This window comes from Gopherus evgoodei, chromosome 5, assembly GCF_007399415.2.
Source record: "Gopherus evgoodei ecotype Sinaloan lineage chromosome 5, rGopEvg1_v1.p, whole genome shotgun sequence".
NCBI classification, from domain to species: Eukaryota; Metazoa; Chordata; order Testudines; family Testudinidae; genus Gopherus; species Gopherus evgoodei.
Window position 1 is genome coordinate 3,178,232 of NC_044326.1, and position 21,181 is coordinate 3,199,412.

The 21,181-nt window shown below is 47.4% G+C and overlaps 1 protein-coding gene across 8 annotated transcripts in view; it reads left to right on the forward strand.

The window, feature by feature from the left end:
• The window catches only part of DYSF (dysferlin), a 315,864-nt gene extending 295,896 nt beyond the window's left edge, over positions 1-19,968 (forward strand). For all 8 annotated transcript variants that reach the window (XM_030563895.1, XM_030563898.1, XM_030563902.1 and 5 more), the window contains 4 exons: positions 1,080-1,258; positions 3,065-3,174; positions 4,902-5,049; positions 16,372-19,968. In XM_030563895.1, the coding sequence (XP_030419755.1) occupies positions 1,080-1,258; positions 3,065-3,174; positions 4,902-5,049; positions 16,372-16,410 (476 nt within the window). In that variant the 3' untranslated portion in view covers positions 16,411-19,968. The remainder of the gene's footprint in view (positions 1-1,079; positions 1,259-3,064; positions 3,175-4,901; positions 5,050-16,371) is intronic.
• Positions 19,969-21,181: the final 1,213 nt, after the last annotated feature.

The window sequence follows — 21,181 nt, forward strand, 5'->3', positions numbered from 1 at the left end:
AATTGCAGAGGTGGGAAGGGGTGTGTAGACGTGCAGACTCACACCTGCGGCGCCTCCTGCTGGTTACTTCTGGGAATTAGCTCGGTTCCAGCTCCAGAGCGCCCTCTGCAGGCCGGTGATCTGCCTGTCCTCTGGCCCCGTGTGCCTCCCTGGACCCAGTGCCCTTTTATGTGGAGTACTGCCCCCAAGCAGTCACCCCTTTCTCTGAGGGTTTCCCCTTCCTGGGGGACCCCCACCCTCTATCCCCACTTTGCCTCAGTATATGGCTACTACCCAGTCTCCATCTCACCCCCGTTCACTGGGGCAGACTGCAGTATCAGCCACTCATCATAGGCAAAGGGGTTTGGACCTGCTGCCCTAGCCTACCCCTGAGCTGCCCTCTGCAACCCCCAGTACCTTTTAGTCTAATGCTAGGCCTCAGCCTGGGGCTTTCTAGGCTAGAGCTCCCCCACTTCTCAGCCTGTCCTCAGCCCTGCTCCCCTCAGGTACTTTGTCTCTAGCTCCCGGCAGCCAGGCCCATCTCCCTCTACAGCTAGAGAGAGACTGACTGCTTCTAGCTCCTCTGGCCTTCTTATGAGGACCCTTGCTCAGTTTGGGGCGTGGCCCCAGCTGCAGCCACTTCCCCAGTCAGCCCAGCCTAAGGACTGCTTTCTCCAGCCACAGCCCCTTCCCAGGGCTGTTTTTAACCCCTTCAGGGCAGGAGCAGTGGTCCGCCCTGCTACAGGGTGTAAATGCCCAACGGGGTTGCAAGCAGGACATCTGGGCTAACACACCATCCCCTGAAAATATTGCTGTGGGATCTTTATTGTCCACAAATGGTTGGGACCAAGGCGTTACCGCTCTTCTGTGCCACCAGCAGCACATCAGCCCCACCACCACACCACAGCAGTTAATTCTGGGATTTCCTTGGGTGGTTCCTTATCTGGACGCTGTACTAATCTCCCTGTAGAAAACCTCTGCTTAACTTGAGAGATTGGACAACGTGAAAGCCGCATTGCAGGCTGCTACACATTGGCAAAACAGATCTTGGGAAATGTGATTCATGCTCAACTTGTAAATGCTAGCATTGCTTCTTGCAGGTTCTGTTCAGATGAACCTCAACCGGATGCCAGCACCCGCCAAGACAGCTGAGAAGTGCTCCTTAAACCTCCTGGATGAGACCTTGTCCTCTGACCGATTTGTGTCGCTCTTTGAGCAGAAAGCTGTCAAGGGCTGGTGGCCCTGTGTTGTGGAGGCAGAAGAGAAGAAGACCATAGCAGTAAGTCCCTTCGGCTCACTTGGCATCATCTATGCTTTTGTCTCCATTATACAGGTGGGGAACTGATGTTCAGAGAGACTAAGTGACATGCCCAAGGTCACAAAGGAAATCTGTGGCAGAGGAGGGAATTGACCTTGGGTCTAGGCTAGTGCCCTATACCCTGGTCCATCCTTCCTCTCCTAAGGGTTTTCCAGCTTTTGTCACAACACTGGGCAAATCATTCAGAACAAATCATTTGTTGTGAATGTTGCCTTGTTTTGTATTCTCAAATTTCTCATGATTATTCGTGTGCCCTAAGATCCTCAGTCATAGACCAGGGCCCCATTGTGCTAGGCACGGTAGAAATGGAGCAAAACGATGGTCCCTGAATGAGAGTTTGATATTTGGAAAATTGAATTGTTCTGACTGGTCATTGAGGTCACGTGGTCTGTTTCCTGACTGGATGAGCACTTAGAACCCAGTGAATGCGCGTGATTACATATTGAAAATTCACTTTTTGCAAATATTCTCCATTAGTGGCTTAATATACATTGTTTCCTCAGACGTTGCAGCCTGGCCACTCATTCGCTAGCCCTTCCATGGAAGAATAGGTGGAAGAGATATGTTCTTGGCTTAAGAATATGGGTGAATCTAGCTCAGCCTCCTCCCACAGAGTTCTAATTTGAAACAGAGGAACCCAACAATTGCCAGACTGGAGCTGTCATAACATAATTCCCAGATTTGGACCTTAGCATCCAAAATATGGGTGTTAGCATGAAAACCTCCAAGCTTAGTTACCAGCTTGGACCTGGTAAAGCTGCCACCACCCAAAAAATTAGAGTGTTTTGGGGCACTCTGGTCCCCCCAACAACCTTCCCTGGGGACCCCAAGACCCAAATTCCTTGAGTCTCACAACAAAGGGGAATAAACCATTTCCCTTCCCCCCTGCAGGTGTTCCCTCCCTGGGTTCCTGGAGAGATATAAAGAAGCAAGCTCCGTGAATCTAAACAGAGGGATTCCACCCTCCCTATTTCCAGTCCTGGAAAACAGAAGTACCGAGAGCTAATCTCTCTTCCCCCCTCACCCAGAGGGAATGCAAAGTCAGGCTAGTAAATCTAACACACACAGATTTCCCCCTGACTTCTTCCTCCCACCAATTCCCTGGTGAGCACAGACTCAATTCCCTGGAATTCCCCACTAAAGAAAAACTCCAACAGGTCTTAAAAAGAAAACTTTATGTAAAAAGAAAGAAAAAATACATAAAAATGGTCTCTCTGTATTAAGGTGACAAATACAGGGTCAATTGCTTAAAAGAAATATGAATAAACAGCCTTATCCACAAAGAATACAATTTAACATATTCCAGCAACTACACACATGTAAATACAAAAAAACAAACCTATGGTCTTCCTATCTTTGTACTTACAACTTGGAAACAGAAGATTAGAAAAGCAGGAGGCAGAAAAATCCTCTCATAGCCGAGAGGGTACAGGCAGAAGACAAAGGACTCACCCACAAACTTCCCTCCACCCAGATTTGAAAAAGTCTTGTTTCCTGATTGGTCCTCTGGTCAGGTGTTTCAGGTTACTCCTTTCCAGGTAAAAGAACATTAACCCTTAGCTATCTGTTTATGACAGGAGCAGACCCACGTCCATTTAGTCCAGCGTTCTGGGCCAGTACCCGAATCCAGCAGTAGCAGATGTGGGATAATCACCCTGATCCCTAAGAGTCAGCCATTGGCTGAAACCCTGAAGCAATTTTCCTTTCAAGTGAGTGTTTCGCTCCACAGACCCAGTTACTATATTTCCTGCCTCTTTTCCCATGCAGGGTAAATTGGAAATGACCTTGGAGATTGTGACAGAGCAGGAGCAGGAGGAAAGGCCGGCAGGGATGGGCCGCGATGAGCCAAACATGAACCCGAAGCTGGAGGACCCCAAGTAAGAGCTTGTTGATTCTAAACCAACCATAGGGACCCGGGACACTTTAGAAGCAAGTTGAAAAGACAGGCCCCCTGGGCCTAGAGGTCACAATCTACAGAGGCCCAATCCAGCAAACACTGGTTACAGGGGAGCATTAGCGCTCACAGCCATCTCTGTGTGTCTGTGCACTCACGTGGCACGTACTGCCCACCTGTACCCCATGGTACCCTAAGGTGGGCTCAGATGGCATGTACTGCCCGCCTATACCCCATGGTACCCAAGGGGGCTCAGATGGCACGTACTGCCTGCCTGTACCCCATGGTATCCTAAGGTGGGCTCAGATGGCATGTACTGCCTGCCTGTACCCCATGGTATCCTAAGGTGGGCTCAGATGGCATGTACTGCCCACCTGTACCCCATGGTACCCTAAGGTGGGCTCAGAGGGCACGTACTGCCCACCTGTACCCCATGGTACCCAAGGGGGCTCAGATGGCACGTACTGCCTGCCTGTACCCCATGGTATCCTAAGGTGGGCTCAGATGGCACATACTGCCCACCTGTACCCCATGGTACCCAAGGGGGCTCAGATGGCACGTACTGCCTGCCTGTACCCCATGGTACCCTAAGGTGGGCTCAGATGGCATGTACTGCCTGCCTGTACCCCATGGTACCCAAGGGGGCTCAGAGGGCACGTACTGCCTGCCTGTACCCCATGGTATCCTAAGGTGGGCTCAGATGGCACGTACTGCCTGCCTGTACCCCAGGATGTAGTGCCAGGACATGCCTATGGTATCCAAGGGGGCTCAGATGGGATGTAGTGCCAGGATGTGCCCGTGGTATCCCAGAGGGCTCAGATGGGATGTAGTGCCAGGATGTCCCTGTGATATCCCAGGGGCTCAGATGGGATATAGTGCCAGGATGTACCCGTGGTATCCCAGGGGGCTAAGACTGGATGTAGTGGCAGGACGTGCCCATGGTATCCAAGGGGTCTCAGATGGGATGTAGTGCCAGGATGTGCCCATGGTACCTAAGAGGGCTCAGATGGGATGTAGTGCCAGGATATACCCATGGTATCCAAGGGGGCTTATGGGATGTAGTGCCAGGACATGCCAGTGGTATCCCAGGGGGCTCCGATGGGATGTAGTGCCAGACATGCCAGTGGTATCCCAGGGGGCTCCGATGGGATGTAGTGCCAGGACATGCCAGTGGTATCCCAGGGGGCTCAGATGGGATGTAGTGCCAGACATGCCAGTGGTATCCCAGGGGGCTCCGATGGGATGTAGTGCCAGACATGCCAGTGGTATCCCAGGGGGCTCCGATGGGATGTAGTGCCAGGGCATGCCAGTGGTATCCCAGGGGGCTCCGATGGGATGTAGTGCCAGGACATGCCAGTGGTATCCCAGGGGGCTCCGATGGGATGTAGTGCCAGGACATGCCAGTGGTATCCCAGGGGGCTCAGATGGGATGTAGTGCCAGACATGCCAGTGGTATCCCAGGGGGCTCAGATGGGACCATGGGTACATCTAGTCAGTACATATCTAGCGGGAGCTCAGCTGGCATGTTCTGCCTGGACGCCCCCAGGATGCCTGTGTGAGGGTTCAGTGGGCACGTTCTGCGGGGCGTCCGGGGGTCCGACTGGGCGCAATCCCCCTTGGAGATGCCTGTGGTGCTCAGCAGTCGCTAAAGGCTGAGGAGGCCATCCCATGCAGCGGTCTCAGAGCTAACCCTGACCGTTCTGGTTGCAGGCGCCCGGAAACCTCCTTCCTGTGGTTCACCTCCCCCTACAAAACCATGAAGTATATCCTGTGGCGGCGCTTCAAGTGGGTCTTTCTCATCGCCATCGTGGTCTTCATCCTGCTGCTCTTCATTGGGATTTTCATCTACGCCTTCCCGGTATGATGTTGGCAGGGGTTGGAGAAACACTGCCAGGCCCCAAGACAGCTATTAGCACCAGCCCCTACGCCATTGCTACACTGGCATTTCACTTCCCCATTTCCCACCACTGCCCTGCCGTCGGCACAACTTCCCCCAGAGCCCTAGCGTGGGCATGCCCTTGTTATTCTGGCCACAGCTCGTCCCTTCAGAGCAGTGGTAAATGTCATGGTAGCTACGCCGCAGGAGGCTCACCTGCGCTACCCCATCTCCATTGCTAGCGTTAATGAGGCTGCCCCAGGGATAGGGATGGTGGGGGATTTCCAGGGTCTGTCTGTCTGGATTCTGCTGTGTGTCAAGTCATATGCCTTTTCCGTGCCTCAGTTTCCCCAATGTGTAGAATGGGGGTGGCGATTATACTAATCCCAGTCTCGCGGGGTAGGCAGTGAGGTTTCATTGATTTCCAGCATGCTTTGAGATCCTCAAGTGGAAGGCCATCCAGGGATGGAAAGTACTGCTGCTGCCTTGAAGAGAAAGGCAGTTCTGCCCCCCAGCCCCCTCGCATTGAGCAGTAGTGAAAGTATGTTCAAGTGTAATTGGTTAAAGATGCAGAGTCGTTTACAGGGATCCAAGCAGCCCAATCTCTCATTATCAGGGCTTGGAAGGAGTGTTCCGCTGATATAATGTATGGAACAGAGGGGAAAGGATCCCACCTCATTAATCAGCACAGTGGCTTTTTCTGCCTTGCGTTCAGTTCCATTTGCAAAACAAAATAAATAAATAACCAACCCTCCAGCCTTCCAGCTTGGCCTTGGGATGGGTTTCAAATCCTCCTGTTTTTAAAACACTGAAATAATTCATGCTGTGTTTTGGATCCCATTCTCCCCTCCCCAGACTGATAGAAAAATGACCTACCTCTTTCTTTCCAGCACGTAACAAATTGTGTGCTGTGTACATCTATAAACCCCACCATCCCTACCCCCCACTCTTTTGGGGTAATTTATAACTTTATCCAAGAGAGAGGCTGCATTTGCAGATTGCTTCATGTGCAGCCATAAAGCAAAGTGCTCAATGTCTCCTAAGCACTGTAATCTCTTTCAAACCATTTGAGATCACGCACAATAAATTGTTCTGGTGAACAAAGATATGATGGGATTACAGGTCTGGATTTCCTGGCTCTCAGGACACGTCTCTTTATCTCCGGTTCCCCATCTTTACTAAAGGACAATAATACTTGCCTCGTCTGAGAAAGGATCAGTTATTTGCTAAATATTATTTAAAATGACATAATCATACAAGTGCAAAGCACCGTCCCGTGCTAGACCGAATCAGAAATGGTTAGTTGTGTTTCATATGCCCTATACTGCAAGCAATTAATGAAGATTTTCCTTAGCTCAAGTAGCAGGGCCTGTTCTTTCTAAGCAGGAGGATCTCTGTTCTAGCCCTACTGTCTCCTTTAAGTTTCCAGTGGTTTAGGATTTGTTATGATATTATGGTACTAAAACTAAGTGGAGAGAAACGAAAATCCTTTAGCTCTAAATATTGATTTACATTCATTATTGCTTGTGTTTTTCTCTGACTGTTCATAGCAAATTGTTGTTGTATTTCATTTCACTTTGGACAGGCTTAGTCATCTTTCTTGAAAGCTAGACTGTTTCATGGAATGTTTCTGTTTTCATTTATTTGAAATGGCTTCCCCCAGATTTTTGGGTCACTGGGTTGTCTATCTCACTCAGAGATTTAGTTCCTTTCCTGCTCTCTTAAATATCAACCTTTGGCACTAAAGCTAGAACAGTGGGGATGGTTTGTGTATTGGGGTTACCCCTAGGGTGATCAGATAGCAAGTGTGAAAAATCGAGACACTTTCTTTCAGAGCCGGGACATAGTTGCATATATAAGACAAAGCCCCTAATCATAGAATAATAGAATATCAGGGTTGGAAGGGACCTTAGGAGGTCATCTAGTCCAACCCCCTGCTCAAAGCAGGACCAATTCCCAACTAAATCATCCTAGCCAGGGCTTTGTCAAGCCTGACCTTAAAAACCTCTAAGGAAGGAGATTCCACCACCTCCCTAGAGAACCCATTCCAGTGCTTCACCACTGACTGAGTGAAAAAGTTTCTGCTAATATCCAACCTAAACCTTCCCCACTGCAACTTGAGACCATTACTCCTTGTTCTGTCATCAGGTACCACTGAGAACAGTCTAGATCCATCCTCTTTGGAACCCCCCTTCAGGCAGTTGAAAGCAGCTGTCAAATCCCCCTCATTCTTCTCTTCTGCAGACTAAACAATCCCAGTTCCCTCAGCCTCTCCTCATAAGTCATGTGCTCCAGCCCCCTAATCATTTTTGTTGCCCTCTGCTGGACTCTTTCCAATTCTTCCACATCCTTCTTGTAGTGTGGGGCCCAAAACTGGACACAGTACTCCAGATGAGGCCTCACCAATGTCGAATAGAGGGGAATAATCACGTCCCTCGATCTGCTGGCAATGCCCCTACTTATATAGCCCAAAATGCCATTAGCCTTCTTGTGCTGGGAAGGGTCTGATAATGTTGAGATGTTTGGTCACTCTAGATACAGATCTTTGGCAAGAGTCACGAGTACAACTCAGAGTGCATACATTAAAGGACAATCCATTATATTATTATTTGGATTACAGTAGCCCCTAGAGGCTTCAGCCAACAGCAGGGCCCAGTGTGCTAGGCGTGGCATATATAGACAGTAAGAGACAGTCCCTGGATCATATGTTCTCGAGTTGGGAGTCATGAGCAGGTGTCAGTGGGTTATGACGGCCTTTCTTTCCTACATTGGCAATGGAAGAATGGGGGAGGGTGTTCCAGGTAAGTGGGAGGGGAAACTCGGGGAAGTCGCATTACGGAAAAGAACCGCTGATCTATACAGACAAAGGGTGGGAGAAGAAGATACAAGTTGAAAACAGAGACACAGAGAGCTAAAGGCCCCAGAGCAGCAGAGAGCTTAAAGATTTTCATAGAATCGTAGAAATGTCGGACTGGAAGGGACCTTGGGAGGTCGTCTAGTCCAGTTCCCTGGTGATGAGGCAGGATCAAATAAACCTAGACCATCCCTGACAGCTGGTTGTCTAACCTGTTCTTAAAAATCTCCAATGATGAGGATTCCACAACCTCACTTAGAGTTAGCAAATTTTCCCTAATAGCTAATCTAAATCTCCCTTGTGGCAGATTAAGCCCATTACTTCTTGTCATGGACATGGAGAACAATCAATCACAGTTTTCTTTATAACTCCTTTGACACATTTGAAGACTATCTATCAGGTCCCCCCTCAGTCTTCTTTTTCCAAGATTAAACATGCCCATTTTTTAAACCTTTCCTCATAGGTCAGGTTTTCTAAAGCCTTTAATCATTTCTGTTGCTCTTCTCTGGACTCCCTCCAGTTTGTCCACATCTTTCCTACACTGTGGCGCTGTAAGGTAGTGTCCTCACAACCCTCAGTGCCCCCTTGTGTCAGGGTGCGATTCTGCAAGGGGCCCCTGTCTCTGGTGCCTCCTGCAGGCTGTCTGCCTCTCACCAGGTCTTCCATGGCTCGACCGTCCAGCCAAGTCCCAAAAAGTTCAGTCCCCTTCCGGGTTAACAAAAAGGTCTAAGTTGAATGTTCACTAAATATCCCAGCACAAAAGAACTTTTGACCTCCTTATGGGTTATTCCTTGTCCCGTCCCTTGGGGTCAGTCTTCAGCCACACCCTAGGCTAAATATTTCTTCCATTGGGCTTGTATGCCTCTTCCTCAGGGCTGTTAGGGGAACTCAGGCCTACCCTCTACTCTGGGTTCCAGATCAGGGACCGTGTATTAAGCAGTTAGGGCTGCTTCTTCTGGTATCCTGCTGTTTCCCTGGCCACTTCCTAACTCCAACCCTCCTTGTGCAGCTTCCCCACAGCTTGGGTTTAACAGAACCTCCCTTTGGTTCGCAGGCTTCTGGCTTCTCGCTAAAGCATCCTAGCTTCTCTTTCCTCTGCTGAACCAACCATTCTTCCGCCCCTCTTGGGCTGATCCTCTCCCTGTGGGTTTCTCTGCACAGGTAGGGACAATTGTGTAAGACTCAGGAATCAATGATATAGTCCTCTTCACTGATGCTGCAGTCTCATGGTCTAGGCTGGGAATCCCTCAGACAACTCCCTTCACTTGAGTACTGGGATGCTGAAAAACTGATATCCCCGTTCTGTGCAAGGAGTTTTTTGCTGTGGTGGAACTCGGATTGTGGTCTATGTCATCCACAGCAGTGAACAGACCACCACAAATCTTTAGAAAACAGACAACATTTCTCATCATCATAGTGTTGGCATGCACTGTTTGCCTCGTTGGGACAGATGGCCAGTGCTCTGTCTTAGGAGATGGACAGTCCACATTTAAAGATGGTATCCGCTAACTCATTTTTTCGTGCCTGTGCATGAAATGTCAAACCAGTGTCGACTGGTAAAGATCTTTCTCAAGCTGTGTCGTGGTACTTCATGGCGATGGATATTGCTATTCTACAGCAACAGGTGTGCCAACATAAGTGTAGCTGGATGAATGGAAATTTGTTCTGAGTTTTAATGTTTGGACCATGCAGTATCATGGATATCAGTGCCAATAGTGACTCAGGTGCATCCTGAGTCAAATGATCCAGTAAATTGTGTTTCATTTGAAACATGTCCCTTCGAATAACTTTTGCTGTTGTCAGAGTCTTCTTCACATGCTTTTCGGAGGGTGTGTCTGATATCCTTGTTGAAGGCAAGGAGCACATCATGTCCTTTGTGTGCTTAGACACCAAGAATATGTGAGAGGATACAGGATTTTAGGTTGGTGCTGTGAATGCTCCCAGCCAGCCACTCACAACTGTTCTAATCTAGCGCTGTAGTGCCACGGGAGGTCTGCTAGTTTAAAGACTGGAGTCAGAGCTTCATTCAGTCTTGTCTCTTCAGTGAATGCTGTCAGTTCAGCAAAGGTAACCCTGTGCAACATCTTCTCTGTGCTGCTTTGCTCACTTTTCTTCTCCCTGACTTTGTTGTAGAGTCACACCAAACACCTTGCACAATACTTCGCCTCCTGTGCCCCTAAGGCCCATGCACTTAGTTTTGCAAGCAAGCGGTGTTCTTGCAGCCGAGGTGCACACTTGTGGACTCGATTATCCATACCAAGGGTAGAAACGTCTTCTGGTAATATGTTCATTTCTCAAATAAAGCATGCTTCTTTTGCTGGAGGTCCTTTGTGCTGGTCACTGAAACGTGTATTTCCTCAGCAGTTCATCAGGGTGATCCACAGCTTCTTGGTTCTTTTTTTCCCCCTCAACCCTCCTACCATGTGCTCATCACTAAACTTGCCCAGGTTATTTAGTGTCACAGGATGTTATCCAAGGAGGAATTGTCTGAACCCTCCTTGCTTTGTACTGTCTAGAACAATCTTGTCAAAGGTCCCAGATCTTGAGGTGTGTGGAACCTGTTTCCATCTCCTTACCTGGGGTGCATCTCCACCAGAGACTTCTGGGGACTTGACAGTGCCAGAGCTAAGGCTTACTGTGAATAGAATATAAGAACCTAAGAGTGGCCATACAGTGTCAGACTAAAGGTCCATCTAACCCTGTATCCTGTCGTCTGACGGTGGCCAATGCCAGGTGACCCAGAGGAAATGAACAGAACAGGTAATCATCAAGTGATTCATCCCCTGTCGCCCATTCCCAGCTTCTAGCAAACACAGACTAGGGACACCATCCCTGCCCATCCTGGCTAATAGCTATTGATGGACCTGTCCTCCAGGAATTTATCTAGTTCTTTTTTGAACCCTGTTCTAGTTTTGGCCTTCACAACATCCTTTGGCAAGGAGTTCTACAGACTGACTGCACGTTGTGTGAAAAAATACTTACTTTTGTTTGTTTTAAACCTGCTACATATTTATTTCATTTGGTGCTTGTGTTATGAGAAGGAGTATTTACTTTCTCCGCACCAGTCATGATTTTATAGACCTCTATCATATCCCCCTTAGTCACCTCTTTTCCAAGCTGAAAAGTCTCAGTCTTATTAATCTCTCCTCATATGGAAGTTGTTCCATATCCCTAATCATTTTTGTTGCTCTTTTTCAATTCCAATATATCTTTTTTGAGATGGGGCCACCACATCTGCATGCAGTGTTCAAGATGTGGGCATACCATGGATTTATATGGAGACAACATAATATTTTCTGTCTTATTATCTATCTCTTTCTTAATGATTTCCAACATTCTGTTCAATTTTTTGACTGCTGCTGCACACTGAGTGGATGTTCTCAGAGAACTATCCACAATGACTCCAAGGTCTCTTTCCTGAGTGGTAACAGCTAATTTAAATCCCATCATTTTATACGTATAGTTGGGATTATGTTTTCCAATGTGCATTACTTTGCATTTATCAACACTGAATCCCATCTGCCATTTTGTTGCCCAGTCACCCAGTCCTGTGAGATCCTTTAGTAGCTCTTCGCAGCCTGCCTGGGACTTAGCTGTCGAGTAGTTTTTTATCATCTGCAAATTTTGCCACCTCACTGTTTACCCCTTTCTCCAGATCATAGAATCATAGAAGATCAGGGTTGGAAGGGACCTCAGGAGGTATCTAGTCCAACCCCCTGCTCAAAGCAGGACCAATCCCCAACTAAATCATCCCAGTCAGGGCTTTGTCCAGCCGGGCCTTAAAAACCTCTAAGGAAGGAGATTCCACCACCTCCCTAGGGAACCCATTCCAGTGCTTCACCACCCTCCTAGTGAAATAGTGTTTCCTAATATCCAACCTAAACCTCCCCACTGCAACCTGAGACCATTGCTCCTTGTTTTGTCACCTGCCACCATTGAGAACAGTCTAGATCCATCCTCTTTGGAACTGCCTTTCAGGTAGTTGAAAGTAGCTATCAAATCCCCCCTCATTCTTCTTTTTTGCAGACTAAACAATCCCAGTTCCCTCAGCCTCGCCTCATAAGTCATGTGCTCCAGCCCCCTAATCATTTTTGTTGCCCTCCGCTGGACTTATTCTAATTTTTCCACATCCTTCTTGTAGTGTGGGACCCCAAACTGGACACAGTACTCCAGAAGAGGCCTCACCAATGTCAAATAGAGGGGAATGATCATGTCCCTCGATCTGCTGGCAATGCCCCTACTTATACAGCCCAAAATGCTGTTGGCCTTCTTGGCAACAAGGGCACACTGTCGATTCATATCCAGCTTCTCATCCACCATAACCCCTAGGTCCTTTTCTGCAGAACTGCTGCTTAGCCAGTTGGTCCCCAGCCTGTAGTGGGGCGTGGGATTCTTCGTTCCTAAGTGCAGGACTCTGCACAGATCATTTATGAATATGTTGAATGTCCCTCCAGATCCCTTGGGGACGCTACTATTTACCTCTCTCCATTCTGAAAACTGACTATTTATTCCTAGCCTTTGTTTCCTATCTTTTAACCAGTTACCAGTCCATGAGAGGACCTTCCCTCTTATCCCATGACAGCTTTGAATTTCGGTCAGAAAGGAACCTGTCAAGAAACAGAAATAAACCAGCTGACTCATGGATTGGCTCCATGCCCAATGTAATAATGCCAGCTTCTGGCCGCCATTGTCATCAGCCATTCCAAGAGCAAATGGCCAATCCATAGGCTTTCTACAGTAGGAATTTGCCCTGGCATAGTTCCTGCCATCCGTGGCTCTCACAGTTTGATTCTGCACCCCCATTTAAGTCAAGGGGAGATTTACAGTTGATTTAATTGGGTGCATCCTCAGCTCATTTTAGAAGCATCAGTGAATTTAGCTCCACAACTAAACTGTGAACTTGGGGAGGTGTTTTACTCATTGTACAGAGGAGAGAATTGAGAAGGCCCCAGATGAGCAGAGCACCTAAGGACTTAGGGGTGGATTTAAGCACATGTTTAGCCGATTCAGGGGCTAAGTGACTTTTCCAAAGTCATAAAGCAAGTCTGTGATAGATCTGAGGATAGAACAAAGATCTCCTCAGGCCTAACCTCAAGACTTACTCACAAGAATGTCCTTATTCCCACCGAGGCTTTCTGCTAACAGCAGAAACAATATTTTTTGGCAATATTTTAAAAAAGAAAATGCTGTTTGCACTTCCATTCCATGCTGTTTTGTGAATCCGTTGCTTTTTTTTCATGATTTTTTTGCCATATACCACATTTTCCCACGGAGATGTACCAAAATCCCAGTTTTGTGGGCTTTGCTACAGAAATGTTGAACTTTGGCAGATGACTGGAAATTGACATTTTTCAATTGACGATGAAACCATTTCCACTCGAAAAACATCCTGAAAGCTGCAAGGTTTGGCGAGTTGTCTCTAAAATTTGTCAGGTTTTGCAAAAATGGAAACAAAATATAGAAAAGCTGATAGTCTGAGGTTCCTGAATACAGTGGAGTCTATTCCACGTAGCCGGATTACTTGACAGCCTGAACTAACTTTACTTATACAGTGGTTGTCACTTATAATCTTTACCATTACCTCTGCACATAAGGACTCTGATGGTGATGTGCCCTGGAAATTTCCTATCCTTCTATATACCCTCTACCTAATCTGCCATCAGGGGCATCTTTAGTCAGCAGGCTAAAGCATAATAAAATCCAGGGGCTGGAAGCTGAAGTTAGAAAAATTCCAAAGGGATTTAAGATGCTATTTTTAACGGCAAGTGTAATTAACTACTGGAAAAACTTACCAAGAGCTGTGGTAAATTCATCATCTCTTGAATTCTCTAAATTGAGATTGGATGGCTTTCTAAAAGATATGCTCTAGTTCCACCATCGGTTGTCAGGCTTGATACCTCTCACTTAGGGCCTGATCCAGTGTGCACTGAAGTCAATGGCAAGACCGCCTTTGACCTAAATGGGCTTTCCGTTTGAGCTTGACTTAATAAGGAAGGATATTGTCTTCCACTGTGCACGTCACTGGATGAAATTCTCCAGTCTTTGTTAGGCAGAAGTTCAGACTAGAGGCTCATAACAGTCCCTTCTGGCCTTCTGAATCTATGAAACGTAGGGAATACCCCGGTAAAGTTATCTACCTGACAAAGTGCTTATTGTCAAGATTTTAGCCGCCACCAAAATACAAAAATGTAATGCTTCTTCCAGCTGGATTCTGCTCTGTTTTTCACACAGCTGTTTACTCTTCTTTCAAGCTCTTATTTGTGCTGTGCTAGCTCAGCTTTGCTTCCATTGCCATTAATTCTAATTATAGCTTGCTTTCTGCACTGATTAATAATCCTAGTTGGCTTTCAGCACTTCGTTAATAGAAATTCATAGCTGGACAGGAAATCTGCTCCCCTCCAGAATGAAACCAGTCAAATCATAAAAATAATACTATTCTGGAGGACAGACTCGGAAAGACAAATGACGTATAATTAATTAGAAAGTTCTATTCCACTGGAGGCTTTTCTAATGACTTCTGGTAAGCAGCCCCAGTTTTGCTCTCCTGATTTATGGCATTATTAGCGACGCTCAATTGGCAAACAGCCTCCTAATCCGCTATGCATTGTAATTTATCATGATGCCTTTGGTCAAACTTTACTTGTGCTTTTCAAAAGAGCTTGCTTGTAATGTGCTTTTAGTTTTTGTTTTTTAAAAACAACAGAGTGACTCCTTGCGGAGCAGGAGTGTTATGAGCGAGACACGAGAAGTAATTCTTCTGCTCTACACCATGCCCATAAGGTCTCACCTGGAGTGTTGTGTCCAGTTCTGGGCACCATATTTGCAACAGAAATGGTGAAAGGTCTAGAAAACATGACCAAGGAGGGAAGATTGAAAAAATTGGGTTTGTTTAGTCTGGAGACGAGAAGACTGAGAGGGGGCATGATAACAGTTTTCAAGTACATAAAAAGTTGTTACAAGGAGGAGTGATTTAGTTGGTGTTGGTCCTGCTTTGAGCAGGGGATTGGACTACACTAGATGGCCTCCTGCGGTCTCTTCTAACCCTAATCTTCTATGATTATAGGAGGGAGAAGAATTGGTCTCCTTAACTTCTGAGAATAGGACAAGAAGCAATGGGCTTAAATTGCAGCAAGGGAGGTTTAGGTTGGACATTAGAAAAAACGTCCTAACTGTCAGGGTGGTTAAGCACTGGACAAAATTACCTAGGGAGGTTGTGGAATCTCCATCACTGGAGATTTTAAAGAGCAGGTTAGACCAACACCTGCCAGAGATGGTCTAGATAATATTTAGTCCTGCCATGAGTGCAGGGGACTGGACTAGATGACCTCTCGGGGTCCTTTCCTGTCCTATGATTCAAAGCTAGAACATCCTGTGCCAATTAAATTCAGTGTATTTGGAAGAAACTTCCAATTTGGCTGGGGGGCATATGTGTGTGAATCAAAGCTAGTTTAAATATAGCTCTTTCCAAATGATATAAACGTGCCTATTAACATATTTCTATTAGATCTTGATAATCAGCCTTTAACCGGCATGTTACTATCATCTCCTTTTTAAAGGGGGGCATTCTGCCTACAGTAGACTGTGACATGCCCTGGCTTTATTTTGTATAGTGCCTTCTGTGCAATCTGTATCCCGAGACACTTTGCAGTATACAGAATTGCAAGGGTTCGCAGAAGGTGGTCGAAATCACGGAAACCGTAAAGGGACGATGTATGGCGGTGTGCATTGCGGGGAATGCCACATTGCCCCATGGGGCCAATAACAGAGGGGAAATGCACTAAGAGGAACACACAAGGAAGTGAGAGAGGGGAAGCTTTCAGTGGAAGTCGAAGCAATACAGGGAGTCTGTTCTAGAGGGCAGGATCTGCAGAGAAGAAGGTTCTTGCATCCATGGCAATGAGACTGGACAAGAGCACAGAGAGGGAGCAGGTGCTAAGGGGCCAGTGGGACTAGAAAGAGTGATTGGAGCAAGTCAGTGGAGGGTTTAAAAACTCAGTTGCAGCGAGGAGGCTGGTGATGGGGCTGTTTGAGGACGGAGCTGATGGGAGGAGACAGGCGGCAGCACCCTGCACGCGCTTGTGTGGGAAGAGGTGTGACTTTGGATATCTTAAAAATAAGATGGAAAGAGAAAACAGAATTGGAGAGTTACTATGATGGTTTAGTGACTAATGAGTACAGACACCTCTGCTCTCTGCTGGATGGAATCAGAAGCACTTGTCTGTGTATCATAGGCCCTGTACTGCTGCTAACCAGAGGCGAGTCCCTTTTAGCTCACAGGTAATAGACCTGTCTTTTAGCAGACTGAGGATGTGAGTTCTATACCGGTTTCTGCCATGAAGCTGGGACTGTGCAGCAATGTAAAGGAAGAACATTTTAACATATATGTGCCGTTATATTGTATCTGCTTTATGTCCATTCTTTCCCTCCTGTCATTTCCTTCCCTTCCTTAGAACTACGCTGCTATGAAACTGGTCAAACCTTTCAGCTGAACCAGCACTGGCATGTGCCAGAGAGTCTAGTACATCCTGGGATACTGCACAGCACCGTTTGACATCACTGACCACTCCCCGTCGGCCTGCGTTGCAGTACAGAGACGGAAAAGAAACATACACTCTTGGATGCTAGACTGTTGCCAAAAAGCGGCTCTAACTTTGCAATGATGACGTATGCACCATGACCTTTCAGAAGCAGCGTGTAACCGATACCAGTTTGGAATATTTGTTATTTTACCCTTGTTTTATATGCTGCATTCTGTAAAGCTTGAATATCAATGCACCGCTGCGAAAAGGCCTTGTTTGGTAGGGCGCGGTTAGACTGCGAGGCTTTGCGGTAGAAGACTGATCATGCAGTCCTTAGCAAAGGAAATGTGGGCAAGTGGTCCGCATAATGGCCTACAAGACAAGTGCTCTTGAGTTCCAGTCACACCTTTCTCGGTGGCCTTGCATAAGTCTCTCTGCCTTAGTTTCGCCCTCTGTGCAATGTAGATGAATTAGCTCGTATATAAAGCATATCGAAGATGAAAAGCATTGTGTAGCGTAAGGCGAGTTACAATGCACCTATTGCTCCTGCTGAGGTCAGCGAGTGTGATCTTTGCCTACATAGGGACTGCAGGAGCAGACTGTGAAGAAGAATAGGATTCAAATCTAGAATAACCAAATGCAAGGCAGGATTTGATTGTAATTACTGGAGCAAACATCCCTCGCCCTTCAGCAGGGGTTCTGCTTTCAGAAGGGCTACAAGGATTTCTTTCTACAGCACTCTTCATTTTCATACGCATCCCCCAACCAGATACGCTCCTCATCACAGTATGCAGACACGTTAAAGGGAAACAGAGTAAATTCATACTGAAGGAATAAGCACATGAGCCAGACAATGAAATGTTAGTTTCCCGTTCCCTCTCCTCCCCTGAAGAAACATGTCACTCCAAATGCAATGTTAAATTAAATGATGGCAACACTAATGAAATATACAACATTACAATCAGTTTAATGCCCCTCAACTTCTAAATTAGGATTTGGTGATAAAAGGCAATAATTTAAAACACACTCACTATCTGATCTGTGGAACTCACTGCCATATGATATTGAGGGACATAGTTTTTTTTTTCTCTTTCTCTTTTTTAAAGGATTGGAAGCCAAATTCTGTGGTTCCTAATCAGTCCAAATTCCCATTGAAGTAAGTGGCAGTTGTGCCCGAGTAAGGATTGCAATATTTGGACATGCATATTTCTCTGTTTGAGAGCAGCATTTGCATTTCCTTTTGTTGCCCATCCTCATACTTCAGGGCAAAATATGATCACTAGCTGGGCTCAGGAATTAATTCCCCCTCGGTATAGCTAGGTGGATTAAAAGGGTTTTATGTCTTTTTCTAAAGCTTCTAGCCTTGGCCACTCTTGGAGGCAGTATCCTAGACTAGATGGGCCTGGTCTATTCAGGTTGTTGTCCTGTGTCCATTACCCCAGTAAGTGAGCACTTTCCAAAATAAGGCCATGAAAGGCAAAGACCAATGTCCCTTTGTGATAGGGTGAGCAGACAGCAAGTGTGAAAAATCGGGACAAGGGTGGGGAGAAATAGGAGCCTATATAAGAAAAAGACCCGAAAATCAGGACTGTCCCTATAAAATTGGGACATCTGGTCACTTTGCTTTCTGATAAGGTTATTCCACTATTCCTGTTGTGTGTGGGCTCAATCCTAGCCCCACTGAAATAAATGGAAGCTTTCCCATTGACTCCAGTGGGATGAGAGTTTGGTCCAGTAGGTCGGTTTCAGTAAGTATCTGAACCCTCTGTGTTTTGCACAGTGCGCAATGAAAGGTGACCCTGTGGTCCCCATCCAGCCCGGTGCCTAAGCCTGTGTTTAAATGGGAGCCCCCAAGAAGTGCATGATTAAGTGCTTTGCTGGATCGAGAGGAGAGGAAATGAGCCCTAAATCCCTTATACATTGTTATTAATTATTGCGATAGCACCAGAGCATGCCAGTCCCTTTTCAATCACAAGGGACAACAGCCCCTGCCCTGAAGAACATACACAGCTCTGAAAAGAAATCACCAGGCTGGCTCAAATCAAGGATCCATCTATCCCAATATCACCTCTCCAACAGTGGCCAGCCCCAGCTGCTGCAAGAAACTCTGTCAAAGTCAGTGATGGAATAACCTGCTGATGGGGGAGTTTCGTCCTAACCATAAGAAGGGCCCGACTGAGTCAGACCAAAGGTCCATCTAGTCCAGTATCCTGTCTACCGACAGTGGCCAATGCCAGGTGCAGTTATATGGTTGCCATTCTGGTCCCCAAACAGCCCCCAGCCCCACTGACAGGCATTTCAGGTCAGAAACTGCATCCATGTTTGTTTGTAGTCATCAGACTGCTGCGATTTAGTGAAAGCTGGGTTAAACCAGCCTCCAGCCTTTCCCCATGAAGAAGGTTGGGCTAAGAAAGAGAAGTGTATTGCCAAGCCCCTGTGTTATTTGCACCCAGTATTTCATGTCCTTTTCACATCTGTGTTGGCTCCGTATGTTATGCAAATGCACCTGAGTGTCTCATTTATTCCTTCCTCCATACCCAGCCCGTGTCAACGTATTATGTTCTGTACCTTCTGCCGGCTGCAGGATCTTCTTACTCTGCACCGATTGCAAAGAGGCACCATCAAAGCTGCAGTTAGGAATCAGGCAGAAAATTCCACTTCCCTTTTTTTCTTGCATCTGCTTGCAGAGTCCATGAAAGTCTTTATCCCAACACATTGCTGTATAACCTCCAACCCTCTCAGAAAGAAAACCTCAGCGCCAGCAACCCAGCAAGGATAAACCACCCTGCCATAACAAACCGATGCGTGCAGCCAGATGCTTATTAGCAACCCTAAACCAATCACCACTGTGTGCACCCAGCATTGACAAGCAACCCTACCATAGCAAATCCACATTTACCGCTCCACTCTCACAAGCTGTCTTGCACTACTAAACAACCCTGGTTTCTCCAGCACTTACAAGCAACCCTACCGTAACAAACCAGGGTGGCTGTTCAGTGGAGGCAAAAGAACGTTAATAAAGGGTCCTGATTTCAGAGTCCCGGGCATCCAAATATACCATTACATGGAACAAAACGACTTGGATGGTATTGCTTTAATTTCATCCCCATATAAGGAACAGGAGTACTTGTGGCACCTTAGAGATGAACAAATTTATCCCCACATAATACTCTTCACTTTCCCTAGTTCAAACCATAGGGCCAGATTTTCCTCTCAGAAGAGTTTGCTGCTCCCACAGACTTAATTGGGCAAAATGGGTCCTAAATCGTGAAAAAAGAAAGATCAAATGAACGTTAATTTCATGTTGCAGCGCAAAGAAGCACGTGCACCTGTCTGTCTGCCTATTGCACTTTGTATTTATGCTGCATCCCGTCCCATCACCAAAACAGATGAGAATTTATGCAGAGCATCTCCTGGGTCATGCTGCTGTTCGATGCGGGTTGAAAGGGAGGGAGCCGGAATGTGTATGTATCACCTGTTATGCCTTAGATGCGATATTGCAGATTTCACTATGGTTACAAATGAAACTCTACGAAACTTTCTGGTTCCCGGTGTGTTTTATTGTCCGAAGTGCACAGCCTGAGTGGGTTTATTGTTCCTTCCCCCACCCTGCCCCCGACACGCACACAAAATGCATCTGATGTTTGATGCCCCTTCCGCGCCCTCGTTGCTCACTTCCGGAGGGTACGTGCAAGGCTGCTGACGCGTGTGAACTGCACAGAGACAGCGTGTGGAGAGGGAGAGAGACAGAGACGGGGTTGGAGGTGGGAGTGGCGATTGTCTAGTACAACCCCTCTGAACGCACAGTTGTCAGCAGCGGTGGCGTGGCTGGGGAGGAGGCCGGGAGAGCAGATCTAGGACAATGTTACCTCTGAGAAGCTTGGCCTAGCTGATGCTCTTCAAACCCTGGCAGAGCCCAGGCTGGGGGGAGAAGCCAGGGACTTTGTCACCAGGGGTAGAAGCCATTCAGGACGGCCCCTGGAAATGGTTCACGTGGTACACACAACTACCACTCTCTCTCTGTGGGGCCCAGCATCACTCAGGTTTGGCCTGGTAGCCCCGCGTCATGACAGAGGCCGCTGAGCCAAACTTCAGTGAGAAGCGACCGTTCGGTTTGCGGGCCAGAGGCAAACGGCCCCTTTTGCCTCCCTGGGCAGCCCGGCCCCTGCCAGTGGTGCGCCCCGTGCAGAACATAGGTACAGCTGCGGGCACCCAGGGGGTGGGGAAGCCTGTGCCCACGGATCTCCCACTGTGCACGAAGTGGGGGCTGCATGCCTTCTCACTTCCCCCCCAGCAGCAGAGGTCCGGCCTTTGGGAGGGGCAGGGGAGCTGGAGAGATACTTCGAATGAGTCCAGTTCTGTGTGGCACTGAATGGTGGGTCTGTCTCAGTTCCTCTTACCAGTGGGGTGTGCTAGATCTCACACACCTGCATGGGAACTTGGTCCTACTGAGCTGGCTTACTGCCGAGTCTGATTTTTTCCCAGCATGCCTTCCTGGGGCCAGTCCTTTAAATGTGCCCGAGACAAGCTGCGGCAGCCTGAGTGTAGCTGTCCTGTGACGGCGGGGGGCTACCTCTCTCATTCCTTCCAGTGGGTGAGCAATCACCGCTCTCCGCTCTCTTTCCCGAGGCAATGACCTATTCTGCCGGGGGGCTCAGAGAGCCAGCGCGAAACATGTAGGGCCTGGCTCTGTAACACGCCGTCCATGAGTTCATGGATAGCAGCAGTGACGGCTAATGGA